Genomic DNA, 22,581 nt, shown 5'->3' with positions numbered 1-22,581 from the left:
TGTGTTGGCATACGCATGTTGGTGCCACCTTTAATCCCAGCATTAGGGAAGCGAAGGCAGGCAGATCTGAGTTCTAGGACAGCCAGGGCTCTGTAGAGAAAACCAAAACTCAAACAAAGCCCGACCAATCGAGCTTGAAACTCACAAAGCTGAGTGAAAGAAGGTGGAAGGTGAAGACCTGTCCCGAGGCTGTCCTGCGCACTCTGCACAGGCTTCCCTCCTCCCCCCGTAGAGCAGACCAGAGGACGGGAAATGAGAAAAGAACTGCCTGGGTCCCCCATCTCCCGTGCTTTCCGGGATACTCATCCTATCCTGTGTGGTAGACATCGTCGTCACACACACGAGGAAGTAAAGATCACAGCATAGAGCCCGGTGGGAAGCATGGCTTGAATTCCAGCCCCAGTTCCAAGTCCTGGACATTTCACTTCCTGTTCCGCTTCAGAAACCTGCCCTACAAGAGGCTGCTCAACCTCGGCCCAGCCTACAGCAACCCTGGCCTGCAGCTCCAGCCTCGTGGTCAGCGTTGGCTCTGGGGTGAGCCCAGGACACTCAGCAAAGAGTGTCTCAGGGCACCAATCCCCAGAATCGCCACCACTTTACTCAGCTCCCACCCACCCCTGGGCTGCAAAGGGTAGTGTCCAGTGCTCTAGCATACAGTTCATAACGGTGACCCGACACCCGATGGCAGGGAACCAACTAGAGAAAAAATTCTGTGCAGTCAATCATGAGGGCTGCAGGGGGCAGCGTCTACCCAAGTGGGAAGGAACCAGGTTCTCCCGGCACAATGTTCATTTGGGCAATGGTCATTCTCAATTTGGAGCCCTCGTCCCTGTCTGTTAGAGGCCTGTAGCAGCCCATCCCTCCTCAGGTTCTGGCAAAGCCTCCCCCACCCCCGCCCTGATATATCTGACAGAATGTCCCATGCCTTAGAGATTTCCGCAGCACGGGATCACGGGGGTGGGACTGACCGGTCATGCGTACAGAAGCTGTTGCTGTAGCGTGTGTCTTTGGCATACTTGATGACCAGGCATTTATTCTGGGCGATCTGGAAGCGCCGGACGCGTCTCATCAGCTCCGTGCTGCAAGCGGTACCAGGGCAGGTGAGGCCCGGGCGAAAGGCGGCTCGCTGCCACCACCTAGTGAGGTCATCCCGACACTGACTCTTACCCGCTAGCCCAGACTTAGCCCCAGCTGTTCTGAACAAACTTAATAGTTTTATGAATGAACTTCACAGAGCTTTTTCAAAGAAACGCCAAAGCGCTTGACTCTGGGCCTCCCCCTCCGAGCAAGGGACAAAACTCAGGTGACACCAGGTCATTCAAGAACAGTGGGGGTGCCTGGTATGGTGGGCACCCTTTTAATCCCATTACCCGGGAGGCTGAGGCAGGGGGATCTCCGAGTTCGAGGGCCAGCCTGGTTTATAGCGTGAGCCCCAGGTCAGTCAGGGCCACATAGAAAAACGCTGAGTCAAAAACAAAAAATGCCCCCCAAAAAAAACTAAAACCAAGAAACCGTGAGCAGTGGCGGACTTACTCCAGGTGGGACTCCCAGAGGAAGGACCCTTGCCTCAGAGCAAATTGGGCTCCGTGGCTTCAGCAGAGCTCGCAGGGGAGGGGATGCGTGAGGAAACTGGCTGGAAGGGGGCCCAGGCTCCTCCCAGCCACCGCTGCGGTCACACGGGATGCCCACTGGGATTCTGGGGATGTGGGCTGGGGGGTCTTTGTGGTACCCCGATGTGATTCGCCTCAGCAAGGACAGAAGAGTTCCCCCGGAGAAGGGGCTGTGGCTTGGGCGGGAAGGAGGCAGGCTTCCAGAAATTTGGGCGGGAAGGCGAGCACAGAGGTCGGGCGGCGGAGTTTGCGGCCAAGTCAGGTCCGAAGGAGGGGAAGGCGAGAGAGAAGAGCCAGGGTCTGCAGACAAGGGGAGGCCCACCCGCCCCAGAGGCCCATGCAGTACCTTTTTCCTGAGAACATGGGCCCGAGGATCACCTAGGAGAGAAGTCATCTTAGGGGGTCCCTGCTCGCGTACACCCGGGCCAGCCACAAGCCACCATCCCGACCCCCACAGACCGAACCGGACCCCGCACCTGGATCTGCCCCCGGGTCTTGCTGGGGGAGACGGGCAGCACGGTGGGCAGATTGATATAATTCATGGCGGCTGTGCAAGCAACCCTTAGCTTCTCCGGTCCGAGAATGCAAAACGTCCACCAGTTCGCGCCTTTTTTTTTTTTTTTTCCTTTAAATGAGTCGACCAATCGCAGCCGATAGGAGCAAGGCGAAGCCAAAACGCATGTAGCCCGCCCCCTCTCTTTTAGTCCTAAGCGAGGAGCTTGGAGCGTGCACCCGGCTATGGCAGCTGCTGTACTTTCCGCGGGCGAGGCGACCTGGAAGACCCTGTCTGCAGAGGTAGGTGATGAACAGTCGCCCAGAACCCGGACTGGTGCCCACCTGTCAGATTTGCAAGACTTGAGCGCCAGATTTCTTCATTTTCTCCTATCAGGGCAGGTTTAGCCTGTTAACCTGGTTTAGAAGACAAGATAGCGAAAACTAAATTCAGTCCTGCAGAACTAAGGGGCTGAGAGCTTGAACCTTATTCTGAGGTTGTGCAATATGGGTCTATGCCTATGTAATCAGTGTGGAAGATGTCAGAGATTGGGGGTCCCTACTGTGAGTCGCTAGCAAGGCAGACATCTTCAGGGACAGACCATATTAAGCGTCTTCAGAATATTCCTTCTATTTCAGCTAAAAATCTTTATGGCTCACACTTAGCATGCCTAGAAGGGTTCTTTGCACTATGTGTTTGTGTTTGGTTACTCTGGATTATTGCAAGAGTTACCAATTGCATATACAAAACATGACGGCACATTTTGGCATTTGCTAATTCCTATTCCGTTATGATTTCTTGGTTGGTTAGCTTGTATTATTTAAACAAAATTTTTTGTTTAGGTCACAGTCGTCTCAGAATCTGTTGAAAGTTAGGGACACTGTGTTTGTTGCCCTTCTCACAACTATCTGTCAGCCCCGTGGTGCCCACACCTTTGATCCCAGGCAGAGGCAAATGAATCTCTACGTTTGAGGCCAACCTGGTCTACAAGGCAAGTTCCAGGACAACCAGGACTACACAGAGAAATCCTGTCTTGAAAAAACAAAACAGGGCAGTGGTGGTGCACACTTTTAATCCCAGCACTGGGGAGGCAGAGAGGCAGGCGGATCTCAGTGAATTCAAGGACAGCCTGGGCAGCCTGTTCCTGGGGCACATAGATAAACCCTGTCTCAAAAACAAACAAACAAAAAGAAAACAAACCGATAAATACTATTAGTCATAAATACTAGTAGTAAAAACAAGAGCAAGGGGCTAGAGAGATACTCAGTATGCCCTGCTCTTGCTGAGGACCTGAATCAGACTCCCAGCACCCACATCAGACGACTCACAACTTCCAGCTCCAGGAGGATGCTCTGAGGCACCCGCAGTCATGTACACATACTACACACACACACACACACACTCACACTCACACTCACACACGTACACACATATATACACCCACAAACACACTGATTTAAAAATTAAGAAAAAAAGATTTTGGCATGTGGGTATCATCTCACACTTGGGAGGTCCAGTCAGAAGATAGGAAGGAGTTCAAGGCCAGCTTTGGCTACATATAAAGATGATAACAGTTGTGGGGTGCCAAGTGGAGCCCTAACATCCAACGGGTATCGACCTGAATGAGAGGGTTTACAGCTCAGAAGACCTCTGACCATGAGTGACACTCACTAGGAGGAGGCCACTGTATTTGAGTGGTCGATGTTATTTCCCTTATACTATACCTTCTGCCTCTTAGCCCTGTAATTGGGGGTGCTGATCTCCATTATACCAATGAGGATACCGGGGCTAGAGACAGCCAGTAAACAATGGAAGCTGACGAGCCCTTGTGTGCTGGCACACTGTCTTCTGGACAGAGCCCCATGGTGTTGGCTCATGGTGCTGCGCTCTGCCACTGATCCACATTCCTTCTTTCTACTTCATTAATTTATAGGCAAGGTCCTGGCTACCCAGGAACTTGCTAGTTGTAGGCTGTCCTCAAAATTGCATTGCTCCTCCTGCCTCTGCCTCCACAGAGATGGGATTTCAGGTGAGCATCCCCATGCCCCAGCTGCCTAGCCCCCCACCGTGGTCCCCCAGCTGCCTAGCCTCCCCCACACCCCATGTTTTAGCCATCTGGCTGGTTAGTTATTTGCAAACTGACCTTTGGTTTCTTCTCTCCCACTCACCTCTGTCCCTGTGACCCTGTGTCTACCTGTGATCAGAACACTGTACTCCCAGGAAAATGGAGTTGCGCCACTTGACCCCAGAACCAATGGCCACAGAGCTGCTTGGCCTCCTGTGGCCTCAGTTTCTGCAGGAATGTGCTGCTCCCCAGTGTCATTAACTGAACACCTTTATAGACCTCATCTCTCATTAAGGCTGTTAGCTGGTTAAAGGCATGGCTGCCTTTGGGGTGCCCCTTTATCACGAATCTAAGGGCACCTTAGGTGCTCCTCTGAAATACCTAATTGGGGACAGCTGGTGGAGGGTATGGGGAGTGGAAGTTGAAAAGACTTGAAGGGCCAGGAGGTGGTGGTGCACGCCTTTAATCCAGCCCTCGGGAGGCGGAGGCAGGTGGATCTCTGTGAGTTCGAGGCCAGCCTGGTCTACAAGAGCTAGTTCCAGGACAGGCTCCAAAGCTACAGAGAAATCCTGTCTGGAAAAACCGAAAAAAGAAAAGAAAAGACTTGGAGGAAGCTGAGCATGTTACAGAGGATCTTCTCAGTGCAGAAAAGCTGAGAGGAACGTCTTTCGTGGGGTGGGGAGGGTCGACATAACCAGCTGAGAGCGGCGTCTCACGAGCCCCGTCTTGCCCACAGGAGCTGGAGAAGCAGTACTCGCCCAGCAGGTGGGTCGTCCGGATGAAAGCAGAGGATGTTGTCAACACCTTCGTGGAGACAGGAATCCAGGGTACTGCGGGACCCCTCTGCAGATACTGCTGGGGCAGGAGGAGGGGATAGAGCTGGAGGCAGAAGAGGCTTGGGTGAGACCAGGCTCTGTGAGAAACAGCCTCCTCTCCCTCCTGGCTGGCAAGGGCTTCCAGGCTCTAAAGCAGCGGTTCTCAACTTGTGGGTCATGAACAGGGTTTCCTAAGACCATCGGAAATATTGAATATTTATGTTATAGCTCATAATAGATGGTAGCAAGATGACAGTATGAAGTAGCGATGAAATAATTTCGTGGGAGTGTGTTAAAGGGTCGCAGCCCTCGGACGGCTGAGAGCTCCGCTCTACAAGGCCGGGTTATGCTTGGCACAGAAATGTGAGCTGAAAAAAGGGGGAAAAGCAGAATATTGTTGCTATTTTTAAAATTTTCTTTTTTTTTTTTTCTTTTTGCTTTTGTTCTTCAAGACCAAGTTTCTCTGTGTAGCAGCCCTGACTGTCCTGGAACTCTCTCTATGGACCAGGCTGACCTCAAATTCAGCGATCCTCCTGCCTCGGCCTTCCAAGTGCCAAGATTAAAGGCATGCTCCACCACCAACCAGCAGTTTTTAATTTGATTGTTTTATTTTATTTTGAGACAGGGTCTTTTTGTGTAGCCTAGGTTGGCCTCCAATATACTATGTAACCCAGACTGGCCTTGAACTCATAAACCTCTTACCTCAGCCTCCTGAGTGCTGGGTTGCAGGTGCTGATCACTAAGCCCAGGTCATATCGTTGCTGTGTACAAAAAGCAGCGGGGGTGCTGGAGAAAGAGTATGGTGGGTGGGACTCTGGCTCAGCATGCACAGAGCCCGGGGTTCAGTTCTCAGTGGGGCATGAACCTGCATGGTCATGCATGCCTGTGGTTCTAGCGCAGGAGAGGGGAGGCAGAGGTTCAAGGCTATCCTCAGTGCCATAGAGAATTCCAGGCCAGACTGGGATACAGGAGACCATGACTAGGAAGATGGGAAGGAAGGGAGAGGGGAGGAAGGAAAGGAAATTAAGCTTTGGTTTCCTTTAGAGCAATCAGAGTTTGGGGCCTGTGCTTGTGAGGTGCCTCTGCCCCAGAGTGCTGTGGTGGGGTGGCTCCAACCCTCGGTGAGGTGTCATGCTGTGTGTGTGAGAAGCTGCTGTAAGGAGGGAATAGGGTCTGGAGGCCGCTAGCTGTCCGCTTGCCGGAGGAACTGGAGTGCAGAGACAGCTAGCTGGCTCCTCTGCTCAGACGGAGAACTGGAATGTGGAGGCCGCTAGCTGTCCACTCAGAGGGGAACTTGGATGGGGGGCCAGCTAGCTGTTCCCTCAAACAGGGAACTGGATGCTGGCCGACTGCCTGGTCTCAGAACCCTGCCCTGGGGAGTTTCTTCAATGGAGATAACCCGGAGAGGATCAGGCTTTGGGGGTTCAATCCACACATTCTCTCTTGTCCTTGTCCTCTTAGTGTGGGTTGGAGCTATTTTCTGGGTTGGGCTCTGAAGGGTCCTTGCTGCCGCCAGCTCAGTAAATAAATATGTGGGTTTAGAGCAAACCCATTTGCCTGTCTTGTCTAGAGGGGTAAAAAAGCCAGCAGGGGTGGGGGAAGGACGTCATCAGCCAAAGGTCAGAGTTCAGAGTAGCCAGTGCTTGCACACAGACCCCTGTGGTCAGCTGTCAAGAAATGCTAGCAGGGCTGCCCTGGTGGTGCACATCCTTAATTCCAGCACTCCAGGCAGATCTCTGTGAGTGCAAGACCGGTCTGGGTCGTGAGTTCAAGGCCAGCTAGGGCTACACAGTCCTTTTCCTAGCAGGGCTTGGGTTTTGGTTTTCTTCCCTCTTTCTTCCTCTTTATGCTTCCCAGGCAAACACATTCACCAGTCGAGCTAGCCCCTAGCCCCGTGCGTTTTTTAAAATGTCTTTTTCGGAAAAGGATTACTATTTTTTGTTTTGTTTTTGTTTTTCGAGACTCTGCCTGTCTTGGAACTCCCTTTGTAGACCAGGCTAGCCTTGAACTCACAGAGATCAAAGGCATGCACCACCACTGTAGGGTACATTTATTTTGAGTGTATATATGTGGGCACAAGTACCATGTGTGCGTGTGGAGGTCAGAGGGCAACATGCTGGCGTCTGCTCGCGTTCTGTTCTGCCATGTGGGATGGAACAGGTGGTCAATCTTGACTGGCAGCAGGCGGCTTTTCCCTGATAAGACATCACACTGGCCCCACTTTTTTGTTTTTAAATGCATTCCATTGGCCGGGCCTGGGGGTGTACATCTGTAATCCCATCCTCTGTTGGTGGTAACGGGACTGACTGCCAGGCATCCGCAGTACTTAGTGAGTTAGAGGCCAGCCTATGCTACATGATACCCAGTATCAGGAACAAAACCAGATTAAAGCCAACAGGCTATTGCATTAAAATGTTGCCCTTAATTATTGAGTTGGTAGAAGTCTACCTTCTTATAGTTCATGTCTGACAGGCCTGCCTCACTTCCCTGCCGGATGAGGTCAAATTGCCCGCTCTGCTACTAACCAGAAACTACTTCCCTCAGCTGAGTTTCTAGGCTATCCCACGGCTTCCTCAGAGCTGCCTGTGAGGCTCAGTGGTTACCTCACTGTGAGGAAAGAGGACGTGGAAGAGGGGTGTAAACACACGTTGTTGGGGAAAAACTGGAAACCATTGTTCTTGTTGAGACAGGAGTCTCACTGTGTAGCCCAGGCTGGCCTCTAACTCCAGATCCGCCTGCCTCTGCCTCCCAAGTGCTGGGATTAAAGGCGTGTGCCTGCCCTGCTTCACAACTGTGTTTATTTGTTTATTTTTGTAAGCTTTTTAAAAACTAATTTATGTGCATTGTTGTATTGCCTGCATGTATGTCTGTGTGAGGATGTCGATCCCCCGGAACTGGAATTTACAGACAGTTGTGAGCTGCCTTGTGGGTGCTGGGAATTGAACCCGGGTCCTCTGGAGGACCAGCTGCCTGTGCTCCTAACCATGCAGCCATCTCTCTAGATCCCCATGACGGTGGTTTTTTTTTTTTTTTTTTTTAAGATTTAGTTGAATTATGTGTGGGGGACTGTATGCAATAACTGTATGACTTCCTTCTGGGGATCTCTGGTCTGCAGGCTGAATGGCCGCAGTAGGACTCAGGCGTGCCACACACAAAGGCTGCTTTTCTTCTGGGTGGGCAAAGAGACATTGGATATATCAGCAGCCTGGGCTTAGCTGCCAGGGGCCTTTACTTCCTGCTCCCTGTAGCTCAAGGCGTGCCTTAACTCTCAAAAGACCAATCATCTCCGTGGATAGCTGGGTGGGGCTTTATGATTGACAGCAGGCTCTCCCCCTTGACTGATTAGTAGGCCTTACTTTACAATTAGGATTTCCCCTCTGCGATAAGATGAAGAAAACAAGGCTTACAAAACACTAGACCCAATTCTTCCTTTATTATTATTGTTTTATAGCCTTGGATGTGCTGGTGTTCACTGTGTAGCCAGGTCAGCCTTGAACTCTCCGAAATTCTTCTGCCTCAGCTCAGGTGCAAGAACTACAAATGAACGTGTCTAGCTTTAGTTCAAAGACGTTTTAATCATCGGTCGAGGAAATCCCGTATCCCATAAGCAGTGGCTCCCCATCCTGGCTCCTCCAGCCCCCGGCACCTCCCCCCTGAAGCTTCCTCCCCAACAGAGGGTACGTTAGGTCTCAGATGGTTCCATGTCGCGACAGGTAACAGGTTTGCGACCCTTTTTTATGGTACGGGAGTATTCCACTGTGCCCCACAATTCGGTCACCCCTCTGTGCACTCTCTGGTGGTCTCTAACTTTGGCTCTTGGGAATGCCCCATGAATGTTCACCAGGCTGGGTGTGTTCTGCAAGTTTTGCTTTGACTTTTTGTTATTTGCTCGCCATGGGCCAGCGGCAAACGCAGGTTCCTTACTATACTGTAGTACAGTGGGGTTCTCCACGTTTCTCTGAAAGTCTTCCGTTGCTACCTCATAACGGTAATTTTGCAATTATTATGAATTATAATGTAAAATACCCGCTATGTGAGTCCCTGAAGGGGTTGTGACCCACAGGCTGAGAATCACTGCTTAGCGGCAAACTTCTTTGCCCGCTGAGACATCTCGCTGGCCTTTCCTAAGGTTTTTAGTGGGTAGGCAGGTGCCTGAATCCAGCCTCTCCCTCCAGTTCCTCCTGCTTCTGCAAATCCTTTTTGTGGTTATTGTTTAAAGATTTATTTTATTTTATTTTATTTTTATGCATATGGGTGTTTTGCCTGCATGTGTGTCTGGGCACTACAAGCACGCCTGGTGTTTAGGGAGCCCAGAAGAGGGACTGAAATTTTCTGAAGCCAGAGTTCCAGGAGACTGTGCTGCTCTGTGAAGGGTGTCACACAGAGCCAGGGGAGGGGAGGACACTTCTTCCCTCCCTCTCTCCCTCCTTCCCTTCCTCCTTCCTCCCTCCCTCCCATCTTAGAGCTCCTCCATCCTGTCCTTTCCTCCCCGACTGCTCTGCCTCTCTTCCCTGCTCCTCTTGCCTTTCTGTGTGGTCCTTGGATTTGACTAAATATTCTCTGAGTCTGAGCCTCAAGCCTCCTTGCCTACACTAGCTTGTCAAGAACGACCGTGCGTGTGCTCCTGGTTCTCCTGCCTTCACTTTCCTGTGACTCTAGGTGATAACCAGCTACTACTGGTGTTTTGATTTTTTGCTCCCAGCCTCTATAACAAGGGCTTGGTGGTTGAGCCCCTGCCCATATGTTCACATCCCAGGGCTCCCTCCTGTGCACTCAATAGCAAATACAAACATAGAGAGCCCATTACAACTCATGGCTGTTGCTTACATTTAAACATGTTTGCAGGGGCTGGAGAGATGGCCCAGTGGTAAAGAGCACTGGCTGCTCTTCCAGAGGACCCGGGTTCAATTCCCAGCAACCACATGGCAGTTCACAGTTGTCTATAATTCTAGTTCCAGAGGATCTGACATTCTCTTCTGGCCTCTCCTGGGCACCAGACATGCACATGGTATACAGACATACATGTAAGCAAAATACTCACACACATAAAATAAATTTAGTTAAAAAAGAACAAACCCAACCCAAACACCCTTGCTAAATGAAGTAAAAAGTCAAAATAAACCAGAATCCCAGGGCTGGAAATCCCAGTGGTTGTCCTGATCTTGCATTAGACCGGAGTTTGGTTCCCAGCTCCCATGTTAGGTGGTACACAACTGCCTGTAACTCTAACTCTAGGGGATCTGAGATCCTCCTCTGGCTTCCACAGACACCTGCAGAGGTACGCATGTACACACACAGATGCACATATACACACATAAGTAAAAAGAAAATGAATCTTTTTTTAAAAAAAAATTTATTTTTTTATTTTTTATGTATACAGTGTTCTGCCTGCATGTATGCCTGCAGGCCAGAGAGGGCACCAGATCTCATTACAGATGGTTGTGAGCCATTGTGGTTGCTGGGAATTGAACTCAGGACCTCAGCCAGTGCTCTTAACCTCTGAGCCATCTCTCCAGCCCCGAAAATAAATCTTAAAAAAACAAAAAACCTAGAATCCTAGCATTCAATCAAGAGGCTGAAGCAAGAGGTTCGAGGACAGCCTGGACTACATAGTGAGTTCCAGGTCAGCCTGAGGAATGGGTCTCGAAAATGCAAAACAAAGCAGCGGTGTGGTATGCCTCTGATGCTCCCAGCAGTTGGAACATGGAGGTAGGAGGATTGGAATTCGAGACAGCCCTTTGATCTGCACGGCTCCAGGCCTCCACGTCCACTAGTTAGCCCGCTAACAGAGAACTCAGCTCAGTGCCACACTATGACTTCTAGAACCTGGGGTTTTGTCTGCAAGAATTTTGATGCTTTGTGTTTTGGATAATTAAAGTCCAGTTCTGACTCTGTTATGAGGTTTATTCTGGGATATCTTGCTAAAGCCTAGGGGTTCAGGTGGTATTCACACTCTGGGGGTGGCTGTACATCAACTGACCTTTATGACCCCACTGCCCACTTTAGGCAGACTTTCTCTGTCCCACCAACCAGCTCCCAAATAACCACATAAAGGCTTATTATTAATTATAAATGCTCGACCAATAGCTTAGGCTTATTACTAACTAGCTGTTACAACTTAAGTTAACACTTATTTCTTATCTACGCTCTACCATGTGGTAGTACTCTTTTCAGCATGGCACGTTCATCCGCTTCCCCTCTGTGTCTGGCTGGTGACTTTGCCCTTTTTCTTCCCCATGCTCTCTTTTTGTCTGAAAGTGCTACCCAACCTCTACCTGCCTAGACATTGGCTGTTTAGCCTGTATTAAACCACTGAGAGCAACACATATTCAGTGTACAGAAAGATTGTTCCCTGGCAGTTCGCTGAGCAATGTCCCAGTCAGAGGCCTTTTCTTTCTTCCTTCCTTCTTTTTGTTTTGTTTTGTTTCTCTGTATAACAGCCCTGACTGTCCTAGAACTTGCTCTGTAGACCAGACTGAGATTAAAGGCAGCGCCACCTCTCCTAGCCAGGAGCAGTTTCTTGTTCCCTGGTCAGTGGTGTTTTAAATGTCTGAGATTTCTTTGAGCTAACACCATTCACCTACAGTGGTTTTGTTTCTTCTCTTCAACTGAGAACAAAAGTATGGTTTCAGCAGGGTGGTGCTGCTGTGCACACCTTTAATCCCAGCTCGAGGCAGAGGCAGGTGAATCTCTGTGAGCTCAAAGCCAGCCTGGGATTTGTAGAGAAACCCTGTCTTGAAAAAAAAAAAAAAAGGAAAGAAAGAGAGAAAGAAAGAAAGAGAAAAAAATGTAGTTTTAGCACTAAGTAATCTAATCCAGCCAAGCAAGCTGTCAAATCGTTAACTTTTGATTGGCCCCTGTGCTGATGACCCTGAGGCACCTATAGCTCACTTGCTGGAAGCTTCTATGGAGGGCACTGGCAGGATCCTCCTAATGACAAGCTTGTCCACCCTCTAACCTAGAAGTGACATTTCCTGTGGGTGCTTGTTCCCAGGGTCAACATGCATGGACAAGGCTGTTTTCAGCAGGGTGGTTTGTGACAGCCTGGGCAGGGTACCATCCCAGAGGCAGTGAAGCCCTGCCTGCGGGACTGCAGCCTAAGGAGAGAGGGTCCTCACCAAACACCAACCGCTGGACCTCCACCCTCCAGAACTGGGGAGAATGAAGTTCTGTTGTGCAAGCCCTGGGTTAGGGTGTGTTGTTATGGCAACCCAGTATAACCAATAGAGGGCCAAGGATGGATTTCAGCCAAGGAGTGGCCATGTTGGGTGCCCATTGTGACAGGTGCACACTGGCGGCAGGCTACAGGGTTCCAGGGAGAAGCAGGAGGAATAGAGAGGGGTGTCCCTGCCTTCTGCAGACAAGAGAAGGCAGAGCCCACCAAGAAGTCTCAGTGCTGATGAGAGGGGGACCCTGATTGTGGATAGGCAGTGGAAGGAGAGTCCTCAGTAGGCGAGGGGCTGTGACCAGAGCAGCGGGGACACAGCAACATGATTGTGACCCTCCGTATAGGATCTGTGGCCTCTGCTGGCTCTTTACATGAGGAAATATTTTGTTTTGTTGGGAAAGAGTCTTTCCTGCAGTGTAGCCCGGGCTGGCCTTCAGACCCTCCTGCCTCGGCCTCCCAAGTGCTGACAGATCACAGCCAAATCTCTTATTTCTTTTCTGAATATTATTCCTGGGGTCCTGGGTGTGTGTGGCCTTTGTTGACTTCAGAGTCTTGAAAACCTGTTCTGCCGTCATCTTCTAATGAGCGTGTGAGGTGTGTGAGGACATGTGTGTGCTGTAGCATGTGTGTGCGCTGTAGTGTGTGTATGCTGTAGCGTGTGTGCAGCAGAGGACAACTTTCAGGAACCATTTCTCTCCTCGCACCCTGTGGGTCCTGGAGACTGAGCTCAGATCTTCAGGCTTGGTGGCAATCTCCTTTACAAAGTTGCTAAGCCATCTCGCCGGCTCCTGTGGGGCTTTCTGAAAGTCTGTTTTATATTTGATATATTTGGGGTTAATCTTTGTGGTGTGAGGTAGGGATAATTTAGATATTTAACTGACCCAGTGCTGTCGATAAAACATTGTTTACTCAGAAAAGGGGTTTGTTGCAAAGTGGTGGTGGCGCACGCCTTTAATCCCAGGTGGATCTCTGGGAGTTTAAGGCCAGCCTGGTCTACAGAGTTCCAGGACAGGCTCCAAAGCTACACAGAGAAACCCTGTCTCCAAAACAAAACAAAACAAAAAAGTCGGGGTGGGGGATGTGGGTCCAATAGTGTTCCACGTTGTGTAGACTCTGACCCGAAGAGGCCAGAGGTACCCGGTGCCCCAGAGCTGGAGCTACAGACGAGCAGCTCAGTGTGGGTGCTGGGAGTGGAATTCAGTCCCTCTGCCAGGGCAGCCACCTCTCCAGCCCCAGCTTTTGTTATAAATAATAAAATAAATATTTTTTTCATTTATTTTGTCTTGTTTTTTGAGATGGGTTCTCTTTGTAATAGCTCTGACTGTCCTAGAACTAGCTCTATGGACCAGGCTGGCCTTGAACTCACAGAGATCCCTCTGCCTCTGCCTCCCAGTGCTGGGATTAAAGGCGTGCTCCACCACCTCCCGGCATATAGTGATCTTTTTTTTAAAAAGGCCCTGTTTTAGATTCAGATGTTCCTGTCCCTAATTGGATGGTTTCAAGATTATTAATTTCAGGTTGGCAAGATGCTTCAGTGGGTAAAGGTGCTTGCCATGCCAGCCTGGTGGCCTGAGTTTGATAAACAAGGAGCCACGTGTGGTAGCACACACTGCTGTGGGGGTAATGCTCTTGTACACTGTAAAGATTTGTCACTCATGAGTTTAATAAAATGCTGATTGGGCAGTAGCCAGGCAGGAAATATAGGTGGGGCAACCAGACTAGGAGAGTTCTGGGAAGAGAGCAGGCAGAGTCAATCACCAGCCAGACAGAGAGGAAACAAGATGAGAATGTCTCAGTGAGAAAAGGTATCAGGCCAACATAGACAAGAATTATGGGTTAATTTAAGTTGTAAGGGCTACTTAATAATAAGCCTGAGCTAATAGGCCAAACAGTTTATAATTAATATAAGCCCCTGTGTGTTTCTTTGGGACTGAATGACTGTGGGATCAGGCAGGACAGAAACTTCCATCTACAACACACCTTTAATTCCAGTACTTGGCAAGCAGAGGCAGGTGGATGGATCTCTGTGGCTTCTGGGACATCCAAGCCTTTGTAGAGACATCCTATCTCAAAAAAAATCAAATAATTAAATAAATATACAAACGAATAAAAATAAAGCAAGGGCTGGGGAGTTGGTTCAGGGGATGAAGTGCTTGCTGCTCAAATGTGAGGACCTGAGTTCAGACTTGGTGGTACTCACATGCTCACCGTGACACACACACACACACACACACACACACACGCCACACTGGATGAATGGATAAAAATATAGTAAAATATACAAGTGAAGATAGATTGCTTTTCCAAAGGCTTAAATAGTTATGTGCTGTCTGGTGGTGTATGTAACAAGAATACAGGGAAGAAGTGGCTGCGGGGACCACAGGTCCGGAGGTGCCAGGGCTGGGAAAGCCTCGACTGCCCGGAGCTGCCTCAACTGACCAATTATCACAGCCGCCTAGGACCTGCTGTGCTGGGCTGAACTGACAAGAGCTTGTCTGCATCTGCAGCCACCAGGAAAGCCCGGGCCACCAGGCGAAATCAGCTGGATGTCCCCTATGGCGATGGCGAGGGGGAGAAAATGGACATCTACTTTCCTGATGAGGATTCCAAGGGTGAGATGGGTAGGGCTCCTGGTCCCCAGCAGAGGCAGCAGGGTGTCCGGCTCACCAGCGCCCCCTGCCTTTTGTTACAGCTTTCCCCCTCTTCCTGTTCTTTCATGGAGGATACTGGCAGAGCGGAAGGTGAGTGGGATCTGGATGACTGGGGGATTGGTGTTCCCACGCTGCTGTGACACATTACCACAAGAAGTGTGACCTCTCACCTCTGTGGGGTAGGAAGTCAGAACCAAGGTGCTCTGGGGTCAGCCTGGAGGTGCGGTGTTCCTCTGCTGTGACTGTGTCTCCTGCTTCTGCTTTTGCCTTCACATGGTCTTTGATGCCTGTGACCCAGAGCTCCCTCTCCTCTTAAAGACCGCGTTAGGGCTGGGCACATGGCTTAGGGGTTAAAGGGCGCTTACTGCTCTTCCAGAGGACTTGAGTTTGATTCCCAGCACCCAACAGCTCCAGGGGATCTGATGCCCTCTTCTGACATTCACAGGAACTGTACTCATGTGCACATGCATATACTCATGCATAAAAATAAGTAATACATCTTTTTGGGGGAGTGGGGGTTCAAGACAGGGTTTCTCTGTGTATACCTGTCTGTCTTGGAACTCGCTCTGTAGATCAGGGTGGCCTTGAACTCAGAGATCTGCCTGCCTCTGCCTCCTGAGTGCTGGGCTTAAAGGCACGTATCACCACTGCCCAGCTGTTTATGCATGTTTGTGTGCACGTATGTCTGTGTGCCATATGCTTGCAGTGCCCAAGGAGGCCAGAAGAGGGCATCAGTCTCCTGGAGCTGGAGTTACAGGTGGTTGTGAGCTACCATGTGGGTGCTGGACACTGAACCCAGGTCCTCTGCAAGAGCAGCCAGTGCTCTTTACCGCTGAGCCATCTCTCCAGTCCATCTCTGCTAAGTTTTTTTTTTTAAATAGACCAAGATTATCAGTTCTGTCTCAGAGATACTATTTCCCTGTACAACCATATCCTGAGCTCTTGGGTGCAGGATTTGGACATACATTTTCAGGAGATAGAATTCAAATCTCTACATGTACTGAAAAGTGTGTCTGGTCAACTTGCTTGTCAAAGAAACGTCAGAATGACCAACTATACAGGTTTGTTTGGGACCAAGAGGACACGGAATATCAGTGCTAGGGAAGCTGAGGCAGGAGGATTTCTGCAAGTTTGAGGCCAACCTTGTCTCAGAAGACACAAAGCAAGAACTTGGGATGGAGCTAGATCAGAATTCCTGTGGTGTGTGCCAAACCCTGTGCACCTTTGCCAGCAATGAATCACACTGAGTGTGGTGGTGCATACTTGTGATCCCAGCCGTCAGGTGGTGGAGGACAGATGATCAGAAGTTCCGGCGGCTCCTCAGCTATGTAGAGGGTTTGAGGCCAGCCTGGTGTACATGAGATACACACATGTTTACACACACGGTAGGTGCCCCGGCGTTGGGAAGAAGGGCACTTAGGATCATGGAGGACATTGCTGTTCTCAGGACTATCCTACAGATGTGCGTCTTTGGATCTATCCTGCCCCACAGCAGACTCACAGACGTCCGTCTTCTTCAGATCTATCCAGTCCCCTGCCCCCCCCCAAGCAGGCTCACAAACGCCCATCATCGGGTCTATCCCGCCCCCCAGCAGGCTCAGTTTTTTTATTTTTTCTGTTATTCATCACTGTTTTATTCCGTTTTATAACGCTCTGTACACCTTTAACCTCCAGCGCTCACAACTTGCTAAGAGAGGGGACACTGTCTCCTTCCCAACGGACAGAGCCAGCCTCGAGGTTAAAGTCCCCAGGCTCCTGTGGCTGGCATTTCAGAGTAACGACAGCCTGTTCTTTTCTCTCAGCACACAGTGTCCTGCGTGCATGGGAAACCTGCCACATGGTGTGTTCAGGGCCTTAGGGAAGCAGCGCCATGGTCAAGTCGCCTCCAGCTTTCACTTCCTTAGCTTCTTAGCTTTTTTTTTTTTTTTTTTTTTTTTTTTTTTTTTTTTTTGGTCAGAGTCAGGGTTTCTCTGTAGCTTTTGGAACCTGTCCTGGAACTTGCTTTTATAAACCCAGGCTGGCCTCGAACTCACAGAGATCCTCCTGCCTTCCCAGTGCTGGGATTAAAGGCTTGCACTATCACTGCCCAGCCATTATCTTTTTTTTATGTTGTTTGGGTTTTTTTGAGACTGTCCTAGTAGCCGAGGCTAGCCTCAAACTCAGAAAGTACCTGGGGATGACCTTGGACTCCTGATCCTCCCGCCTCTCCTTCCCAAGTATAGCATTACGTGCTCCTTGACATTTGTCTATTATTATTATTATATAGTGTATGAGTGTTGAGTGCTTGCCTTCATATATGTATGTGCACCGTGTACATGCCTGATGGATGCAGAGCTAGGAGAGGGACTGGAGTTATGGATGTTTGGACGCCTCCAGGTGGGAACTAGGAATCAAACCTTTGTCCTGGAAGAGCCTGTTCTCCAGCCTCCGTCTCTGTCTTTCCACAGTAAGGATGTCTCGGCCTTCATGGTGAACCCGCTGACAGCCCAAGGAGTGGTCGTGGCTGTAGTGGCTTACGACATTGCACCCAAAGGTAGCCTCTGGAGATTTGGGGGCCAGAGCTTTGTGAGGGTAGAGCCCCTGGTGGACACTCACCCAGAATTTTCCTCTGCTCAGGCACACTGGGCCAGATGGTGGACCAGGTGACCCGTAGTGTTGTGTTTCTACAGAGGCGGTATCCCAGCAACCAGTAGGTATTGTTGCTGATGCTCTTGGTGGGCCACGGGAGGGCAGGTCTGTGGAGCCGGGTGCAGCCTGGGACTCCTGATGCTGTAGGATATAACCCGGCTCTCCGTCTGACCCAGGGGAATCTACATCTGTGGACACTCTGCAGGAGCTCACCTGGCCGCCATGGTGTTCCTTGCCAGTTGGATGAAGCATGGTGTCATGCCCAACCTCCAAGGTTTCTTACTGTTTGTCCAAACAGAATATCACATAGCCCAGGCTGGCATCCATCCCTTAAGGTTTCTGAGGGTCTGGGACATGACCAGGCAACTCTTCCCCTCGCTGGAGGGGTGGTAGGCTGAGCAACTGCTTGAAAGGCTAGTGACTAGCGTGCTGACCTGGAGGGTGGGTGAGTGGGTCCCTGGCCTGAACTTCTCACCTACACAGGCTTCCTCCTGGTGAGCGGGATCTATGACCTGGAGCCCATCATAGCTACCTCCCAGAATGCCCCTCTGCACATGACCCTGTGAGTTGTCTGCCCTCTGCCCATCTCCAGCCCCAGCCTGAGGCCTGTGTCCCCTGTATCCTGACTGCTTCACTCTTTCTCCCCCAGGGAAGATGCTCAGAGAAACAGCCCGCAGCGGCGCTTGGAGGTGGCTCCAGCGAGGCCTGTGGGTCCAGCCTGTCCTGTGCTGGTGGTTGTGGGTCAGCACGAGTCCCCAGAATTCCACCGACAGTCCAGGGAGTTCTATGAGGTACTGCCAATGGCTAGCTAATGGCCTCTGGTTGAGGGTCCTGTGATGTTGTCTTCCTTGTTATTCTGTCCAAATGAGCTGGGTTTGGGGGTATACACCCTGATAACAGTTACTCCGGAGGTTGAAGCAAGAGGACCATGAGGTCTGGATGTGCTGTAAAGTGAACTCAAGGCCAGTCTGACTAACAGGACCCTGTTTCAAATTTTAAAATGAAAGGCAATACGCTACTCGGTGGTAACATACTTGCTAAGCATGAGCAAGGCCCTGGTACGATCCCCAGGGCTGTAATAAATCGACGTATTTTATCTAACTGGACTCGAAGACAGCCATTCATTCAAGAAATGCATTCAAATAACCTGCCATACCCTGGACCCTGAGAGCCCTATCTCTCCCAGCCGGACTCTTATGCCTACACCTCTCATTCCTGTCCAGACACTGTGCCGAGTGGGGCGGAAGGCCTCTTTCCAGCAGCTGCGTGGTGTGGATCACTTTGACATCATAGAGAACCTGACCCACGAGGATGATGAACTCACCCAGGTGGGGCTCAACCCTTCCTCTCCCACAGCCTTCTAATGTGGGGAATGTGGATCCCATCGCCCGAAAACAGAGGAAGGCTATGTGGAGGACTTGGCTTACCTTGGCATCCAGAAGGTTGAGGCCCCATCTTGGACTTTCTGTAGCCCACTTTATCCCCACAGTGTGGAGGGATCTGCCAGGTGGGAACTATGCATTGCCATGACCAGGGTGACAGGGCAGAGGGAAGCCACTGGCCTGTTTAGGTGCAAAAGTGAAAGCCAGCTGGGTGGTGGGGGCACATGCCTTAATCCCAGCACTCTGGAGGTAGAGGCAGAGGCAGAGGCAGGTGGATCTCTATGTTTGAGGCCAGCCTGATCTACAGAACAAGTTTCAGGATATCCTGGGCTACATAGAGGAACCCTGTCTCAAAAATAAAACAAACAAGCAAAAAAGGCAAAGAATAAACAGAAGATTGTTGCCACGATTCTGGCAAGCAATAATCTTTCTTTTTCCTCTTTGGTAACAGGAAATGGGGTTGATTAGCTTGGTGTTATTTTGGGGTGTTGTGAATTGAACCTGTGAGTGTGTACATGTTGGGGGCAGAAATTAACATGAGGTATCTTCCTCAGTTTTTCTTATTTTTTGAGACAGGGCATCTCACTGAACCGGAGCTTTGCTAGACTTACTGGCCAATGAGTTCCAGGGACCCAGCTGTCTCTGCCCTTCCACCCTGCACTGGGGTCACATGTGTGCACTGCATCAGCCTTTCATGTGGGCGCTGGGACACTGAATGCAGGCCCTCATGAATGCAGGTCACGTGCTTCACCAGCTGAGCTGTCTCTTAGTCCCTACTTTTACATTTTGAGACAGGATCTTTCTAAGTAGCCTACATAGACTTCTGCTTGCTTTTTTTTTTTTTTCCAAAACAGGGTTTCTCTAAGTAGCCCTGGCTATCCTAGAACTTGCTCTGTAGAGCAAGCTGGCCTCAAACTCAAGAGATTGCCAGGCTCTACCTCCTGAGTACTGGGATGAAAGGCGTGAGCCACCACTGCCCGACTAGCTTTGACTTTTTAAATTTACTTATTTGTTTGTCTATTTATTTTGAGACAGGGTCTTACTATGTAGCTTGGCTGGCCTGGAACTCAGAGATCCGCCTGCCTCTGCCTCCTGAGTGTTGGGGTCAAAGGCGTGGCACCTGCAGATGCTCTTCGGCTGGCTAGCCATCAGCCCTGGGCTTCCCCATCTTCTCTTCTTGCTGCAGATCATTTTGAAAACAATCTTCCCAACGCTCTGAGGACACCTGGTCTCCAGCCTGTGTGCACCTCAGAACACCTCCAGAAAAGAGCTGACTGCCACCTAACACCCTGATGTGAATACACCTCCGCTTTCCTCTCCCCACCCGGATGGAGCTCTGGGAAGGGCCCACAGATTGGCACCGGGACATGCACACAGCCACCACCTGGCCAAGTCTGCCCCCCTGCCGCTGACAGGGCGTGACAGTCCGCTTCTGGCTTGCTGGCTATGCATTTTGCAGTATCCCTGTGAACTGGCTGGGGCTGGGGCTGTCACTCAGCCCCTATCTCCCACTACAAAAGGGGGCGGGGTCTGGAGAAGGAATGAAGAGAGACCAACCAACCAACCACTGGGTCCCGCAGCAGCTCAATGGTAGAATGCTTGACCAGCGTGCATTGGATTCCGGGTTCAATCCCTGGTATTAACAGGTAAAAAAATAAAAGGGGGGGGGAGGGAGACAGAAAGATAAAGTCATACCCAGTGTGGTGGTGTTCACCTGAATCCCAACGCGGAGGCAGGAGGATTGCATGTGAGTTCAAGGTCAGCCTGGGCTACTCTCAAGACCCTGTCTCAGAAAGAAAAAGGGCTGCTGAGTTGGCCCAGCTGGTGAGAATGCTGGCACCACACTGACAGCCTGTGTTTGGCCCTGGGGACCCATACGGAAGAAAACAGCGCTTCCAAATTACCCTTTGACTGTCATATATGTATACCTCAGCACACACACCTCCACATACATGAAGATGACGGTAATAAGAAGCCCGAGCTTGTGCCTGCTGTACAGACGAACACAAGGATTTACTTAGACCTGCAGCGATCCCAGAGAGGCCACCTGCACGACGGCCCGTGTGCGACAGGCTCTGACAGCCCTGACTCCTGCAGCCCACCGTAGCCACTGGGCCTTCTGATGTGGGCGTTTCTGCTTCGTTTTCAAAGCTTCCCCCAAACCGGGCATGGTGGGGCATGCCAGGAGCGGTAGAGGCAAGAGGGCCTTTGGACACACATCTAATTTAGACTCTGGTTCTGTCTAGTTCGCTTTTACGTTGCGGAGATAACACCACGACCAAAAGCAGCTCACGAAGGGTTTATTTCCTCTTACACTTTACAGCATCTAGGAATGACACGGCCCATGGTGCTCCGGACCCAAATTGGCATTTAAGACAGAATCCTATAGATGTGGCAACAGGGTACTCTGATGGAGGCAATTCCTCCACTGAGTTTCCCTACCCAGGCGTGTGTCTAGGCTTGCGTGAAGTTGACTGCCGACGCTAACTATAGCATCTCATATCCTGAGAGCTGGAAGAAGCAAACCCGCATTCCATGTTGTCCCCTTTCTCACCCTTCTCTGTCACACTGGAGGCTCACGCAGAGTGGAGAATTCTCATGCTCTTTTTCTCAAAATCATTGCCTTGTGTGAGCCAGTTCCCTTTCCGGGTGGACAAGCTAAGCCTCGGTTGCCTTCTATCACCCACTGGGGACGGTGCTACTAGCTGCCCCCTCTATTTCCTTTCAGTTCTGTCTGCTCTTGTTCAGGCATCATTGCATCATGTGACTGTTCCTGTACCATGTGACTGTTCCTGAGGCCATACTGACAGAGGTCTCCTCACCCCAGAAAGGGCACCGCCCCCAGCAGACCAAAGATGACCCCACCAAGTCTAGTGACCCGGTGAGTTTCCTGGGTCACCAACAGGAGTGTAGTCGACTCTCAGGCAGCTGAGTCCCTGAGAAACCCTTGCAACATGGGTAGCAACTCACCGAGCTTCATTCCTGGGGCTACTGCATGTGACTGAGTCTGGTCTCGGTTTATTTACTGCTTCAATAAGCTTGGAGCCAGGCCTTGCAGCTCCTGTATGGTTCTTTTGAGTTGAGCCTTGTGGGTCCATGAATCTTTCCCTACTTCCACACACATCTTAAATCCAAACATGGTAATGCATACTGCAATCCCACCACTGGGGAGACTGGGGCATAAGGAGCACAGCCAGTTTGAAGCCAGTCCGGGGCTACATAGTGACCTGCTTGGCAGGGGTGCTGGGAACGGAGCTCGTCCCCTGGAAGAGCAGGAGCACCTTTTTTAATTGATTTTTATGGAGCTCGACATTTTTCTCTGCTCCCCTCCCTGTGTCTCCCCTCCCCCTCCAACCCTCCCCCAATGTCTCCATGCTCCCAATTTACTCAGGAGATCTTGTCTTTTTCTACTTTCTACTTCCCATGTCGATTAGATCTATGTAAGTCTCTCTTAGTGTCCTCATTGTTGTCTACGTTCTCTGGGATTGTGGTTTGAGGACTGGCTTTCTTTGCTTTATGTTTAAAAATCACTTATTAGTACATGTGATAATTGTCTTTCTCTGCCTGGGTTACCTCACTCAAAATAATGTTTTCTAGCTCCATCCATTTTCCTGCAAAATTCAAGCTGCCGTTATTTTTTCTGCTGTGTAGACTCCATTGTGTAAATGTACCACATTTTTCTTACCCATTTTTCGATTGAGGGGGCATTTAGGTTGTTTCCAGGTTCTGGCTATGACAAAGAAAGCTGCTATGAACATAGTTGAGCACA

General features: G+C 50.4%; 2 protein-coding genes across 4 annotated transcripts in view; one reads left to right on the top strand and one right to left on the bottom strand.

Moving 5' to 3' along the window:
* Tk1 (thymidine kinase 1) overlaps window positions 1-2,242 on the bottom strand; it is a 10,298-nt gene extending 8,056 nt beyond the window's left edge. Inside the window, exons 1-3 of one of the 3 annotated variants that reach the window (XM_048451868.3) lie at window positions 2,087-2,242; window positions 1,957-1,988; window positions 969-1,079 (exon numbers count right to left, since the gene is read on the bottom strand). In XM_048451868.3, the coding sequence (XP_048307825.1) occupies window positions 969-1,079; window positions 1,957-1,988; window positions 2,087-2,152 (209 nt within the window). In that variant the 5' untranslated portion in view covers window positions 2,153-2,242. Of the gene's footprint in view, window positions 1-968; window positions 1,137-1,956; window positions 1,989-2,086 lie in introns of all 3 variants that reach the window. The other 2 variants (XM_048451871.3, XM_048451872.3) reach the window with 2 other exon arrangements.
* Window positions 1,064-22,581, top strand: Afmid (arylformamidase). Its single transcript, XM_048451867.3, has 12 exons — window positions 1,064-1,100; window positions 2,315-2,405; window positions 4,905-4,995; window positions 14,659-14,763; window positions 14,844-14,892; window positions 17,250-17,335; window positions 17,419-17,491; window positions 17,607-17,704; window positions 17,914-17,992; window positions 18,080-18,221; window positions 18,654-18,758; window positions 19,999-22,581. The coding sequence occupies exons 2-12, from the start codon at window positions 2,349-2,351 to the stop codon at window positions 20,029-20,031; spliced, it is 918 nt and encodes a 305-aa protein (XP_048307824.1). The 5' UTR covers window positions 1,064-1,100; window positions 2,315-2,348; the 3' UTR covers window positions 20,032-22,581.

The sequence above is a fragment of the Myodes glareolus genome, chromosome 9 (genome assembly GCF_982192425.1).
Source record: "Myodes glareolus chromosome 9, mMyoGla1.1, whole genome shotgun sequence".
NCBI classification, from domain to species: Eukaryota; Metazoa; Chordata; class Mammalia; order Rodentia; family Cricetidae; genus Myodes; species Myodes glareolus.
The sequence above is the reverse complement of the archived record's forward strand: the minus strand, read 5'-3'. Positions and strand labels throughout refer to the sequence as shown.